The 13,058-nt window shown below is 42.6% G+C and overlaps 1 protein-coding gene across 8 annotated transcripts in view; it reads right to left on the bottom strand.

Annotated features, from left to right (window-relative positions):
- fam53b (family with sequence similarity 53 member B) overlaps positions 1-13,058 on the bottom strand; it is a 105,457-nt gene that overhangs the window by 76,204 nt on the left and 16,195 nt on the right. For 7 of the 8 annotated variants that reach the window (XM_048608908.1, XM_048608909.1, XM_048608902.1 and 4 more), the window contains exon 3: positions 1,830-2,024. In XM_048608908.1, the coding sequence (XP_048464865.1) occupies positions 1,830-1,907 (78 nt within the window). In that variant the 5' untranslated portion in view covers positions 1,908-2,024. The remainder of the gene's footprint in view (positions 1-1,829; positions 2,025-13,058) is intronic. The other variant, XM_048608910.1, reaches the window with a different exon arrangement.

Below are 13,058 nucleotides of genomic sequence, written 5' to 3'. Positions count from 1 at the left end.
CTTCAGAAGCCTTCCTGCTCCTCTGATGCTGCTTGGCCTGCTGTGTTTATCCAGCTCTACACCTTGTTATCTCAGATTCTCCAGCAGCGGCAGTTCCTACTATCTCTGCCTCAAGTCTTAGTCTGCTTTTAACTTCAGAACAGAGAATAGTAAGCAGCACTCTGATAGATAAGCCTATCTCTAGTCCAAAATTCATTGAAACCTAGTCACAAAAGGTCCTGTATTCACCTGCAAAGTGGACCAAAGCCCATATATCAAGATCATCTTGCTATTCTATCACCATTGTTCGGGTAATGATGTAACTACTGCCATCATTCCTCTGGACACTCAAAATCTTAACTCATGAGGGAAGGAACATTCACTAGACTCAAATCAATATGAATGAATAGCTACACTTCTTTGTAATATTGTTAGATGTAAAACTCTTCTTTCTGGTGTTTTTCTTGTGTGCATTTTTGCATATCTAGGAAGTCACGAAGACTTCACTGGGTTTGATGTAGGTATGAATAATACTCGGTTTAAAACGGAGAGTGTTTTCTGAAGGAGTAATTTTTGTTTTTAAGAAATTACTTTACAAATGGGATTTGTGATACCTAAAACAGCCTATTTGAAATTAAACCACTCTGCTTAGGCAGAAGATGAGGAGAATAACAAATTTCAATCATCCTGTCTGCCCATTTCTGAAGAAGGGTCTAGGCCCGAAACGTCAGCCTTCCTGCTCCTCTGATGCTGCTTGGCCTGCTGTGTTCATCCAGCTCTACACCTGGTTATCTCAGTTTGCCCATAACAAGAGTCATTTTCTTTCTTTTTAAAAATAAGGCTTCTCCATTGATATCCTATGGCTGCAGGGAAATGCCATTTGCAGTTGTTGAGTGAAGTATATCCTCTCACCTCAATTTAAGTTGAATTGCAGTAATATTGGAAATTTATTGAAACAATCTGGTTTATCTTCTTCAGTCTTTGAGACTCCTTCTTAGAAAGCCAATAAATAAAGTGGAATTTGGAAATATTCACATTCAGAATTATCATTGCAATATCCCTATGGGATAATAATGAACTCTGTTTATCTATTTAGCTGTAACTGAAGAACACAGCTCAGAATGTACAGTGGAATACCCACAGGACCAGGGAGGATAAGCACACAGACTCACCATTTGGAGATTGGATAAACATACAGATTTTGTGGGAAATGCGTTTGTTGACCAACTCTCAGAAATTACTGGCAAAACTGTCAACATTAAGTATTTTCTGCTGCTGCAGATGGAGCTTCAGCTCTGAATGACATTTTTGCCATTGTTATACATTCATCTGCTAGTTTAAAAGGAATACCATATTCCCCAGAAAGCTCACATGAAACCTTTGTGACACTTTGCTTAAACATTGGTTGCGTTTCCTCATATACCACCACCTACAAATGAGAAGCTTAGTTTGAATTAACTTTTATAAACATTTTATTTCAGAAGCTGCTCCAAGAAACAGGGCAGCAACTGTATTTAATACATGGTTTCTCTTTTGATTTCAAGAATAATCTTCAGTATCAGTGCTGAATAAGACTCTTAAAAAAAAGCTGCAGCCATTTCAATGAAATCAAATTAACATTGTCCAGAAAAAAATAACAGATTGGAATTAAAATGTACATATTCAAAGAGACACGACGTAAGGAAAGCTGGAGAAACAACTTTGGAGGAGTCTATAGAATTGAAATGAAGTTGCAAAATTACACAATTTTACCTACCTATAGAAGTTAACCTCTGAAAGATTTATATTGCAAACACAAACCAAGTGTTTTTTTTTAAAATCCACATAATAGGCTTAATTAATAAGCTTACCAGTTCAGAGCTGAAGGTGTTGCATGTACCATAATCCAAGCCCTTGTTTTCCAGACCTTTGGTTAAAAGAGTCACCATGGTAACTCTTTGGATCCACTACATTGGGGACAATAGTCAGTCAGTATCATTTTAGGCTGCATCTTCCATTTCACGTCCGCACGAAAGCTAGCTGTGAGAATATTACTGTCTTCATTACTGTCCAATACCACAAAGGAGGAAAAAAACAAGAGGGACAGATTAGTTTTGTGTTCAATAAATCAAGAACTCAAAGAATTACGTTATCTACTGAATATTGTCTAAGAATCTTTGGTGAATTTCTGCCGAGCGCCTGTAGATAGTACCCACTGCTCCTACTGAACATTGGTGGTGGTGGAAGTGGATGCTTGTGGATATGGTGCCAATCAAGTGGCCTGCTTTGTTCTGGGTTGTGTCACGCTTATTTCTTGAGAGTTGTTGGAGCTGCTCCAGGCAAATAGGGGAGCATTCCATCACACTCCTGACTTTGTGCTCTGGGGAGTCCGGAGGTGAGTTACTCGCACAGTATTCCCAGTCTCTGCCCTGGTCTTGAAATCAAGATGTGGAGATTCACAAGTGTGAACCAGATACAACACTCAGTTCCATGGCATTGTAAATTATTAATATGTTGTGCCTAATAATGTTGAAAGGAAAGAAAAATCAAGACCAGCTGCTAAATAGAATCGATGGAAAATATTGGCATTAAAAAATTTGCAACACGTTGTATTTCATAGCAAAGTTGCTTTGTATGTGACTGCAGGGGCAAAAGTTCCAAAGGGATTACACAGCATAAAGATTATATCTTGCATCCAATTTCTCTTCCAGTAAACTAACATGAGAGTAGATTATTTTACTTGCACACAACATTTCATAATGGTTTAATATTCTTTAATAGATCTGTAGCTATATTTTCTTGGGGAAGCAGACTGAATACTTTGCTTATGCAAGAGGTTTGGCATCTTTTGTGCAGATATTTGACCCACAATAGAACAAAATATGACAAGTTCATTTGAACCCCATTACGTAATTAGCTAAAATGCTCTTTTTCCTTACTTAACTGAGGTTAATGAGTTCAGTTAAGTGGTTAAATTGAAGCACTGCTAGCCATATTCTTAAACTCTTTTCCTCTGTCTTCTCCACCCACTCGGCTAACAGTAAATGTGCGCAGGTCATTGATTTCTTGGCTCAGAAAAAAAATCATTTCACCAGTTACCTCCACTACTTCCCCTTCTCACCAGGCCAAACTTTAAATTTTCCCTGCTCTAGCTCTGAATTTGCATTTTTCTATTGTTTCTTTCCTATCTAAGAACTCATCTTGTCTATGAGACAAACCTCCTTGCTCTGTTGTTCCTATTCCCAATGTTGATCACTCAACTTCCCTTTTCCCATGTTAGCTGACAGTGTTAAGAATGATAACGACTGTCAAGTATTATTGCTTTCTCTTAAACTCAGGCAGCCATCACCCACTCCTCAAGCAAAAGGCTCCAGTGTCCATCTCCAACATCTCTTTCCTCTCCAAACCCTTAATGTGTTGTTGCCCACAAATCCGTACCCACCTTTCCCAGCATATTTGAATCCCTCCAGTCAGAATTATATCTATCATAGTACTCAAACATCTCTTATCAAAGTCATGAATGACATCCTATTTGACAGCTTCAAAGATAAACTTTACCTCCTTTTCCTTCCCAACCTTCTCGTAGCCTTTGGCATAGTTAACAGGCCATTCTGCTCAAATGTCTCTCAACTGTGATCCAGCTGCATTGAACATCTCTCTTACCTAGTACCAATTTTCATAGCACATAGGGGAGGCGATGACCTAGTGGTATTATCACTGGACTGTTAATCCAGATACCTTGATAATGTTCTGGGGACCTGGGTTCAAATCCCACCACAGCAGATGGTGGAATTCGAATTCAATAAATATCTGGAATTAGGAATCTAATGATGACCATAATCCATTGTCAATTGTTGAAAAAGCCCATCTGGTTCACTAATGTCCCTTAGGGAAGGAAACTGCCATCCTTACCTGGGCTACATGTCACTCCAGACCCACGACAATGTGGTTGACTCTTAACAGCTCTCTGGGCAATTAGGGATGGGGAATAAATGCTGCCTAGCCAGCGACGCCCTCATCCCTTGAATGATTTTTTTAAAATCCAGCGTATTATTTGAGGTCTCTTCTGGCACAGAGGTAGCATCCCCACCTCTCAACCAGGAAACCTGGGGTCCAGTCCCACCTACTGCTGAAATGTGTAAAACATCTCTGTTCAGGTTGATGGGAAAATATTCAGAATATTATTTGGTGGTCTTGTGGCACAGTTGTAATGTCCAAACCTCTAAGCCAGGAGGCCAGGGTTCAAGTCACATCTGCTCCTGTTGTATGTAATATAATCTCTGAACAGGTTGATTAGAAAATATCAAGTATTATTTGTGGGTCTCTTGTGGTGCAACAGTAGTGTTCCTACCTCTGGGCTTGGAGGCCTGAATTCAAGTCCAACCTGCCCCAGAATGTGTTGTAACATGTCTAACAGGTTGATTAGAAAATAAACAGAGTATTGTTTGTTATAACTCTTCTTCCTACTCCTTTACCTGATGACCTCCAAGGAACTCGCCTTGGTGCCCCACCCTTTTTTCTCATCTATAGCATTCCGTTCATTGACTTTATCCAACTCCACAGCATCAGCTTTCTCCTAGCTGTTGGACACCACCAAACTCTATCCTACCATCTCTCTCAACTCCTCCACTGTCGCGAAATTATCAGTGTCCATTACTGGATGAACAGAAATGTTCTTCACTTAAGAATAAGGAAGACCCAAGCCATTATTTTTGGTCTTCGTCCAAAGTTCACTCCCCAGCTACTGAATTTATCCTTCTCCTTGCAATAGTTCAAAACTAAACCAATTTGCTAATCCATTAATGTCAAATTTGACCCAGATAGGAGCTTCCATCCACATATGTGTGCTATCCCTCAGACTGCCAATTTCTACCTCTATAATATCACACAAATTCATGCCTATTCTCGGTATAAATTCTGCAGAAACCCTAAACTATATCTTAATTCCCTCTGGACTTGACTGTTGCAATGTACTCCCCACTGCCCTCCCTCATTCCCATGGGCTGAGGGAAGATGTGAGTGGAAAAGTGGTGACAGAGCCCGGGGCGAATATAGAGAGAGACAGGCAGACAGGGACAGAGAGACACAGAAATGAAAGGGGTAGGCAGATGAGGAGATTATCGATAGAAGGCGAGGACAGAGAAACTGAATACGTGATTTGACAGCTGACAGTAGGAGAGAATGGGTAGGCTGTATTGAAAGCAATCAGTGTAATGTGATAATACAACTAAGAATGGGTGAGAATGGATTGGTTGCCTGAAAGCACTACCTGTCGTGACCAGTACAGGGTGCGGGCAAAAAGACACGGAGTGACAGAGGCAGGCTATAAAGTTGTCGAACTCAATGTTGAATCCAAGAGGCTGCAGGGTCTCCAAGCAGAAAATAAGATGTTGCCCTTCGAGGTTGCGCCGAGGCTTGCTGGAACACTGCAGCAGGCCTGCAACAGAAATGTCAGCCAGGGAGCACGAGTGGTGTGTTGAAGTGGCAGACATCTGGAACTCAAGGAATTATTTTTATTGACAGAACACGGCTGTTCTGCAAAGTAGTCACCCAATCTGCATTTCTTCCCCCCAAGGTAGAGGAGACCACACTGTGAGCAGCGACTATAGTAGACTAGATTGAGTGAAGTGCAGGAAGGTGTGTCTGGGATCTTGGAGAAAGTAAACGGGTAGGTGTTACACCTTCTACAATTGCATGGCAAGATGCCAAGGCAGTGGAGGAGGAGTTTACTAGAGTGTCCCAGAGGGAACTGTCCATGCAGAAGGCTGACAGTGAAGGTAGGGGAATATGTCTGGTGGTGGCATTCAGTTGAAGGTGGTGCAAATGGCAGCTTACGATCCTTTGGATGCAGAGATTGGGAGGGTTGATAAGTGAGGACCATGTGGACCCTATCGCTGTTGTAGGAGCAAAGAGAAGGGGTGAGGACAGAAGTGCAGAGGATGGGTCTGTCATGGCTAAGGGCCCTGTCAACCACAGAAGCAGAGGAAAGGAGTGGACATTTCTGAAGCACCCCGAGGAAGGTGGCATCATCAGAACAGATACAACGAGGATGGAGAAACTGGGAGAATGGGATGGAGTCTTTACAGGAAGCAGGGTGTGGCGATGTACAGTCAAGGTAACTGTGGGAGTTTGTGGCTTGGGATGGATATCGGTGGCCAGTCTATCCCCAGAAATGGAAACAAAGATGTCAAAGGAGGGAAAGGGAGAGTCAGAGGTGGACCAGATGAAGGTGAGAGCAGGAAATTGGAAGCAAAAATAGATAAAATTTTCCAATTCTGGACGAAAGATGGAAGCAGCACCAAAGACGTCATCAACGTACCAAAGAAAATGTTGTGGATGGCAGCCGGAATATGACTAGAACAAGGCATGTTCTACATACCCTACAGAGAGACAGGCATAACTGGGACCCATGTGGGCACCTATGGCCACCTCTTTGATCTGAAGAAAGTGAGAGTAGTTAAAGGAGAAGGTGTTCAAAGTGAGGACAAGCTCAGTCAGGCGGAGGAAGGTAGAGGTGGATGGGAACATTTCAGATCTTCTTTCCAGGAAGGGGAGCCCTGAGACCACCCTAATGGGGGATGGACGTGTAAAGGGATTGCACGTCCATGGTAAATAGGAGGCAGCTGGAGGCCACAAACTGGAAAATTTGGAACTAATGTAATGCAAAGTGTTAGAAGTATGACGGATTTAACTGGGGAGGGGGTGAATGGGGAAGAAAAGAAATCAAGTTGAGGTAGGAGGAAACAAGTTCCACAGGGCAAGAGCAGGCCCTTTTCACTGATTACCCCTATGCTTGCCGACCTACATTGGCTTGCAGTCAAGCAACATCTTGATTTGAAACTCTCATCCTCATTTTCAACCTCTTCCATGACTTGCCCATCCCCACCTCTCAACTTCTCCCAGCGCCATGACCCTCTGAAATGTCCACACTTCTCCAAATGTAGCCTCTTATGCATTTCAAATTTTAAATGCCCCACCATTGGTGGCCAGGCCTTCAGTTCCCATGGCCTTAGGATCTGGAGTTCCCTCTTTCTATCTTTCCACCTCTCTGGTACATTTGTCTTCTTTAAGAGGTTTCTTATAACCAACCTCTGACCAAATTTTTGGTTCTCTCCCCTAATATCTCCTAGGTATCATACTCCATGTTTTTAAATCCTTCTGAGAATCATCTAGAGGAACTTTATGATAAAGGCTATATACAAATGTAAGTTTTTGTTATGGGATTTCACATTGAAACACAGAAGAATGAGTTGCCACCTCAAAATGTGCCTGAACTCCAATGATGAACTTCTGCATGATTCAACTTGTAACAAGCTTGTTAAGACATTATTAGGCATTTAAGTTTTAACGTATAAAGATATTTCACTGTATACATGATTTTATCAAAAGAAATACTTTTCAAATTCATGAAATTGTGTATCGTGCTTGTTGCTTACACCACATGGAGATACCAAATCACTGTTTATACTTTAAGTAAATACACAACTTTTGAACTGAAATTCTACATTAAACAGATGCTAATAGATTATGTTGTTTCTTTTCAATTAAAAATGTGTAACAAAAAGGGTTAGTTTTTTTGGCAGGATGTGTTAACAGTGTCGATGTAAATTGATCTACCAATTAAGAAGAATTACCTTCCACATAAACCATGCCTTTTTGAGGAAAACTTGGGACTTCATACTTATTCTACCCAATACTGGATTGGTCAGTTTTGTTTGAAAGTGAAAAGAAACACACGTGGTGTTTTCTAGCCAATCGCCAACAAAATAAACAGAAAAGCCTGAAGTTTTTAAAAACATCATTCTGCCTTCATAGGAAAGCACCCAGCTATCCACCAGAGGTTAAATCTGTCTGTTTGTATATTCGTGCATATTTGAAGGGCTTCCAGGAAAAATGCTCCACTGTACCTCCACTAGGATTCTGTGCCTTGCTAGGATAAGATTTCATTTTTCACTCATTAAGTACTAGGGTTCTTCACTGCAAAGCCACATTATTTGGATACATGATAGACACAAGGGATGCCAGAACTGAAGAATCTGTACACATATTGGGCAAAAACAGAAGATTTTGACTTGGGAGCAAGATTCTTGAAACACTCTTTCCTTTAGCACACTGTCCTGCTGCTGGAAACGTCCAATGATTCAGCACAATACTCAGGTAACTGCAGTCATTGATGATACTCATGCACTGATAGACGTAACTATCAGGCAAATTATAAAATGATCAACAGGAGGAAATTCTCCTAGAGTGGGCGAGGTGAGAACCCTGTGACAGACACTGAGCATCATTGAGAGGAAAGGACAAGGTGAGGACTCTTGCAGTGAAGTAGTCAGACCAGCAGCAGATCTGTAAGGGATGTGGGAGCAGTGGCAGAGAGAGTTAAAAGAAGCTGGGAGTACAAAGGTACCCAGAAGCAGATCAGACCAGCAGCTCATTTGTGCAGGACTCAGGAGTGGCAGCAGTGCGTGTGGACAGGTCCCTGAAATAAATGGTCTGACAATGGAGCAGCAAGAATGGAGAGGTCCCTGTAACAAACTGGCAATAGAACTGCTTCACCAAAATCAAAGTGACAGGACAGCAGAGAGGTAATTGGTGCTCATCTCTTGTGACTGGAAATTGGTTTAAGTTAAGGTTATAAGTGCAGCTTAAAACCTTTATGTGGATAGTTAATATTTTAGAACTTCAAATACACAAATAAGATTTTCCTAGTCTAAACTCAAGTAGAGTAAAGGTAAAATAAAAGTGTCAATGTTCTACATTGCTAACACATGCCTGGGGAGGTCAGGCTTGAGAATTGTACATCCTGTGGGAAATCCTAGATGCTCCTGGCGGTCTGAACGATCACGTGTGCAGGAGGTGTCTTCAGATAGAGCAACTCGAGCTCTGGGTTTTGGAACTTGAACAGAAACTGAGGGCATTGCTGTACATTCATGAGGCTGAGAGGTTTGTGGATAACATGCTTGAGGGCATGGTCACCTCACAGCTTAAGGAAGTACTCACCTGCAAACTGCTTTTCTGCTTCAAGAATGCTCTGTGGGAGCCAGCCAGACCCAAGGCTTGCCACTGTGTTGGTCCAGCTGCTCAGGATGGAGAGATGAAGAAGCATGAAAGGGCAGTAGTGGTAGGGAATTTGTTAGGGAGGTGGGTATGCAATTGAAAAGCAGGACTTCAAAAGGTAGTAAATTACCTCCAGATTACACTTGGTGGCATGCAGTAGTGAGTATAGGAGTTGAAGGATAGTAGATGAACATGTAGCTGGAGCAATGGTGCATGAGTGAAGGCTTTAGATTCCTGAAGCATTTGGACGGTTTCTGTTTCTAGGTAGGATCTGTACATTCCCGTGGGGAGGTTTACTAATGCTGTTGGGAAACGAGTTAAACTAGTTCGGCAGGAGGATGGGATGCTGACAAGTAGATCAGAAAGGAGAGAAGCTGATATGCGATTAGAAATAAAAGCATGAGAAAGTGATGCTGGAAGGCAGAGGAAATGTAAGTTAGATAAGAAAGTAGTGAGTTCAGCAAAGAGCATGACGAGCAAGATAGACAAGGTAAAGGCACAGATAGCTACAATAGCATATTTCTATGTGGCCATGACAGAGACTCAGCTGAAAGATGGGCAAGACTGACAGCTCGACTTTCCTGATGCGATGAGACAGGGTGTGGGGGACAAAAAGTCAGGGGTTGCACTATTGATCAGGGAATCAATTAAAGCAGTAAAGTGGGATAATATTTTGGAAAGATCATCAACCGAGGCCATATAGGTAGAAGTAAAATGCACAGAGGAGCAAAAACTCTGCTGCATGTGCACTATAGGCCCTCAAACACTCAAGAAGAGAGTATCAAATATGTGATCAAATTTCAGAGAATTGAGAGAAAAGTAAGCCAGTAACCGTAATAGTACAGAATTTTAACATGGTGGGTCAGTGGTTAGCACTGCTGCCTCACAGAATCAGGGACCTAAGTTCAATTCGGTCTTGGGCAACTGTCTGTGTGGGGTTTGCACATTCTCCCTGTGTCTGCGTGGGTTTCCTCCCACAGTCCAAAGATGTGCAGGTTAGATGGATTGGCCATGCTAAATTGCCCATAGTGTCTGGGGATCATAGAATCATAGAATCCCTACAGTGTGGAAACAGGCCCTTTGGCCCAACAAGTCCACACTGAACCTGCGAAGAGCATCCCACCCAGACCCATCCCAGATACCCCTTTAACCCACCTAATCTGCACATCCCTGAACACTACGGGCAATTTAGCGTGGCCAATCCACCTACCCTGCACATCTTTGGACTGTGGGAGGAATCCGGAACACCCGGAGAAAACTGACGCAAAGACATGGAGAATGTGCAAACTCCACACAAACAGTCGCCCGAGTGTGTAATCAAACTCGGGTCCCTGGTGCTGAGGTAGCAGTGCTAACCACTGAGCCACTGTGCCACCCTATAAAGATGTACAGGCTAGGTGGGTTAGCCATGGGAGATGCAGGGTACAAAGATAGGGTTGGGGAGAGGGGTGGGGAAGAGTGGAGTCTGGGTGGACTGCTCTTCCAAAGGTCAGTGTGAATTCGATGGGTCAAATGGCCTGCTTCCAGACTGTAGAGATTCTATCATTCTAATATTTACAGGGACAGTTTTGGTGGTCTTAATATTTGGAAATGAGCCTGAGCAGGTGAAAAGTGTATCAGTGGGGGGCTTTCTGGAGATAGTGATCATAGAACTTAGTTAGACTTAGGATAGTTATAAAAAAAGATAATGATATGCTGGGAATAAATGTTCTAAACAGGGGAGAGGCTAACTTTACTAAAGATAAGACACAATTTCGCTTGATTGGACCAGTAGCAGCTACTGGGGGGCAGATAAAACTGTGTCAGAGAATGGGAGACATTTGAGGAGGAAAAAGTGAGAGTACAAGGTAAATATGTTCCCCTAAAGATAATGACAAAGACAAAGACCAGAGAACCCTGGATGTCAAGAGACCTAAAGGTTATGAGAAAAAAAACAGAAGCATATGGCAGATACTGAGGGCTCAATACAGCAGAGTCCATAGAAGTTGTTGGCTGGTTCACTGAGCTAACTAGTTTGCATGCAAATGTTTCATCTCCCTTCTTAGCGACATCTCCAGTGCTCTCTAGCCTCCATTGAAGTGCTGTTGTTCTGTCCTGCTCTGAATTGATATGGTCCGGTCTGTCATGGTGGGTAGTCCTGCTTCTGGTTTTGCTCTGTAGTGGTATGCAAACGGGGTCTATTTCAACATGTTTGTTTATCACCCCAGTCGTTGAAAACCAGGCTTCCAGGAATTCTCGTGCTTGTCTTTGCTTTGTTTTTCCTAGTACTCTTACGTTGTCCCAGTTAAACTGATGTCCTTCTATGTCGGAGTGTATTGAAACGAGGGAGAGTTGGTCACGCTGTTTTGCCGCGAGTTAGTGTTCATGTATCCTGGTGGCAGGTTTTCTGCCCGTCTGTCCTACGTAGTGTTCCTCACATTTGCTGCATGGCATTTTCTATATCACTTTTGTCCTGCTCATTGTGGGCATGGGGTCCTTCATCTTTGAGAGTAACTGGCAATGTGCAGCTGTTGGTTTGCATGCTATCAATATTCCAAGAGGTTGTAGGAGTCTGGTATGCTGGGGTGTACAGTGTCTTCTTGGTGTTGATTATTTGCTAGGCATCGGCAGATGAAGCTATTGGGATACCCATTGCTCTTAAAGACTTTGTATAAGTGTTCCTCTTCGTTTTTGCGTAGCTCTGGGTGTTGTAGTGTGTTATCGCTTGTTTAAACAGAGTCTTGATACAGCTCTGTTTGTGGACGCTGGGGTGGTTACTCTTATAATTCAGGATTTGGCCTGTGTGTGTAGTCTTTCTGTATACACTGGTAAGGAATTCACTGTTGTTCATTTGTTCCACCAGTACATCTAGAAACGGGAGTTGATTGTTGTTCTCTTCTTGCATGGTGAACTTGATCCTGATGAATGTGCTGTTAGTAAGGTGATGTGTTTCTTCTAACTTTGCTCATTTAATAATCACAAAGTATCGCCCACGTACCTGAACCATAGTTTAGGCTGGATTACAACAGTGACCACCCAGCGTCCACAGAGCTGTGTCAAGGCTCTGTTTAAACGAGCGATAACACACTGCAACAACCCACAGCTGCGCATAAACGAAGAGGAACACCTGTACAAAGTCCTTAAGAACAATGGGTATTCCAACAGCTTCATCTGCCAAATAAACACCACCAAGAAGACACTGTATGCCCCAATACATTGGCTACCGCACCCTTTATTAGAAACATATCGGAATTGACTACAAGACTCCTATTATCTCTTGGAATAACGATAGCACACAAACCTACAGCTACACGTCGCCAGTTACACTCAAAGGTGAAAGACCCTATACTCACAAAGAGCAGAACAAATGTGATGTACAAAATACCAGGCAGCAACTGCGAGAAACACTACACAGGACAGACGAGCAGGAAACTCGCCACCAGGATATGTGAACACTAACTCACAGCAAAATGGCACGACCAACTCTCCCTTGTTTATATTCTCTCCAACAAAGAAGGACATCAGTTTAACTGAGACAACATAACAGTACTAGGACAAGCAAAACAAAGACAAACACGAGAACTGGACGCCTGGTTTTCAACGACCGGGGCGATTAACAAACATGTTGAAATAGATCCCATCTGCATACAGCTATGGAGCAAAACCAGAAGCAGGACTACCCACCATGACAGACCAGACTGTATCAATTCAGAGCGGGACAGCGCTTCAACGGAGGCTAGACAGCACTGAAGATGTCACTTAGAAGGGAGATGAAATGTTTGCTCGAAAACCAGTCAGCTCGGCAAACCAACCAACACTCTAGCCACAACCCGAGCTACAGATCTTCACTAAAACATTAAAGAGTCTATAGGAGTTTAAAAATATGTTGGGGGTGGGTGGAGAATAAAAAAGAAAATTAGGAAAGCTAAGAGAGTGCATGACAAAGCATTGGTAAGTAGAATAAAGGAAAATTAATCAGAGATAGTAGGAACTGCAGATGCTGGAGAATCCGAGACAACAAGGTGCAGGGCTGGATGAACACAGCAGGCCAAGCAGCATCGTAG

Source organism: Rhincodon typus, chromosome 20 (genome assembly GCF_021869965.1).
Source record: "Rhincodon typus isolate 14 chromosome 20, sRhiTyp1.1, whole genome shotgun sequence".
In the NCBI taxonomy this organism is placed as follows: Eukaryota; Metazoa; Chordata; class Chondrichthyes; order Orectolobiformes; family Rhincodontidae; genus Rhincodon; species Rhincodon typus.
Note: the sequence above shows the minus strand (reverse complement) of the source record. Positions and strands in the feature narration are given on the sequence as shown.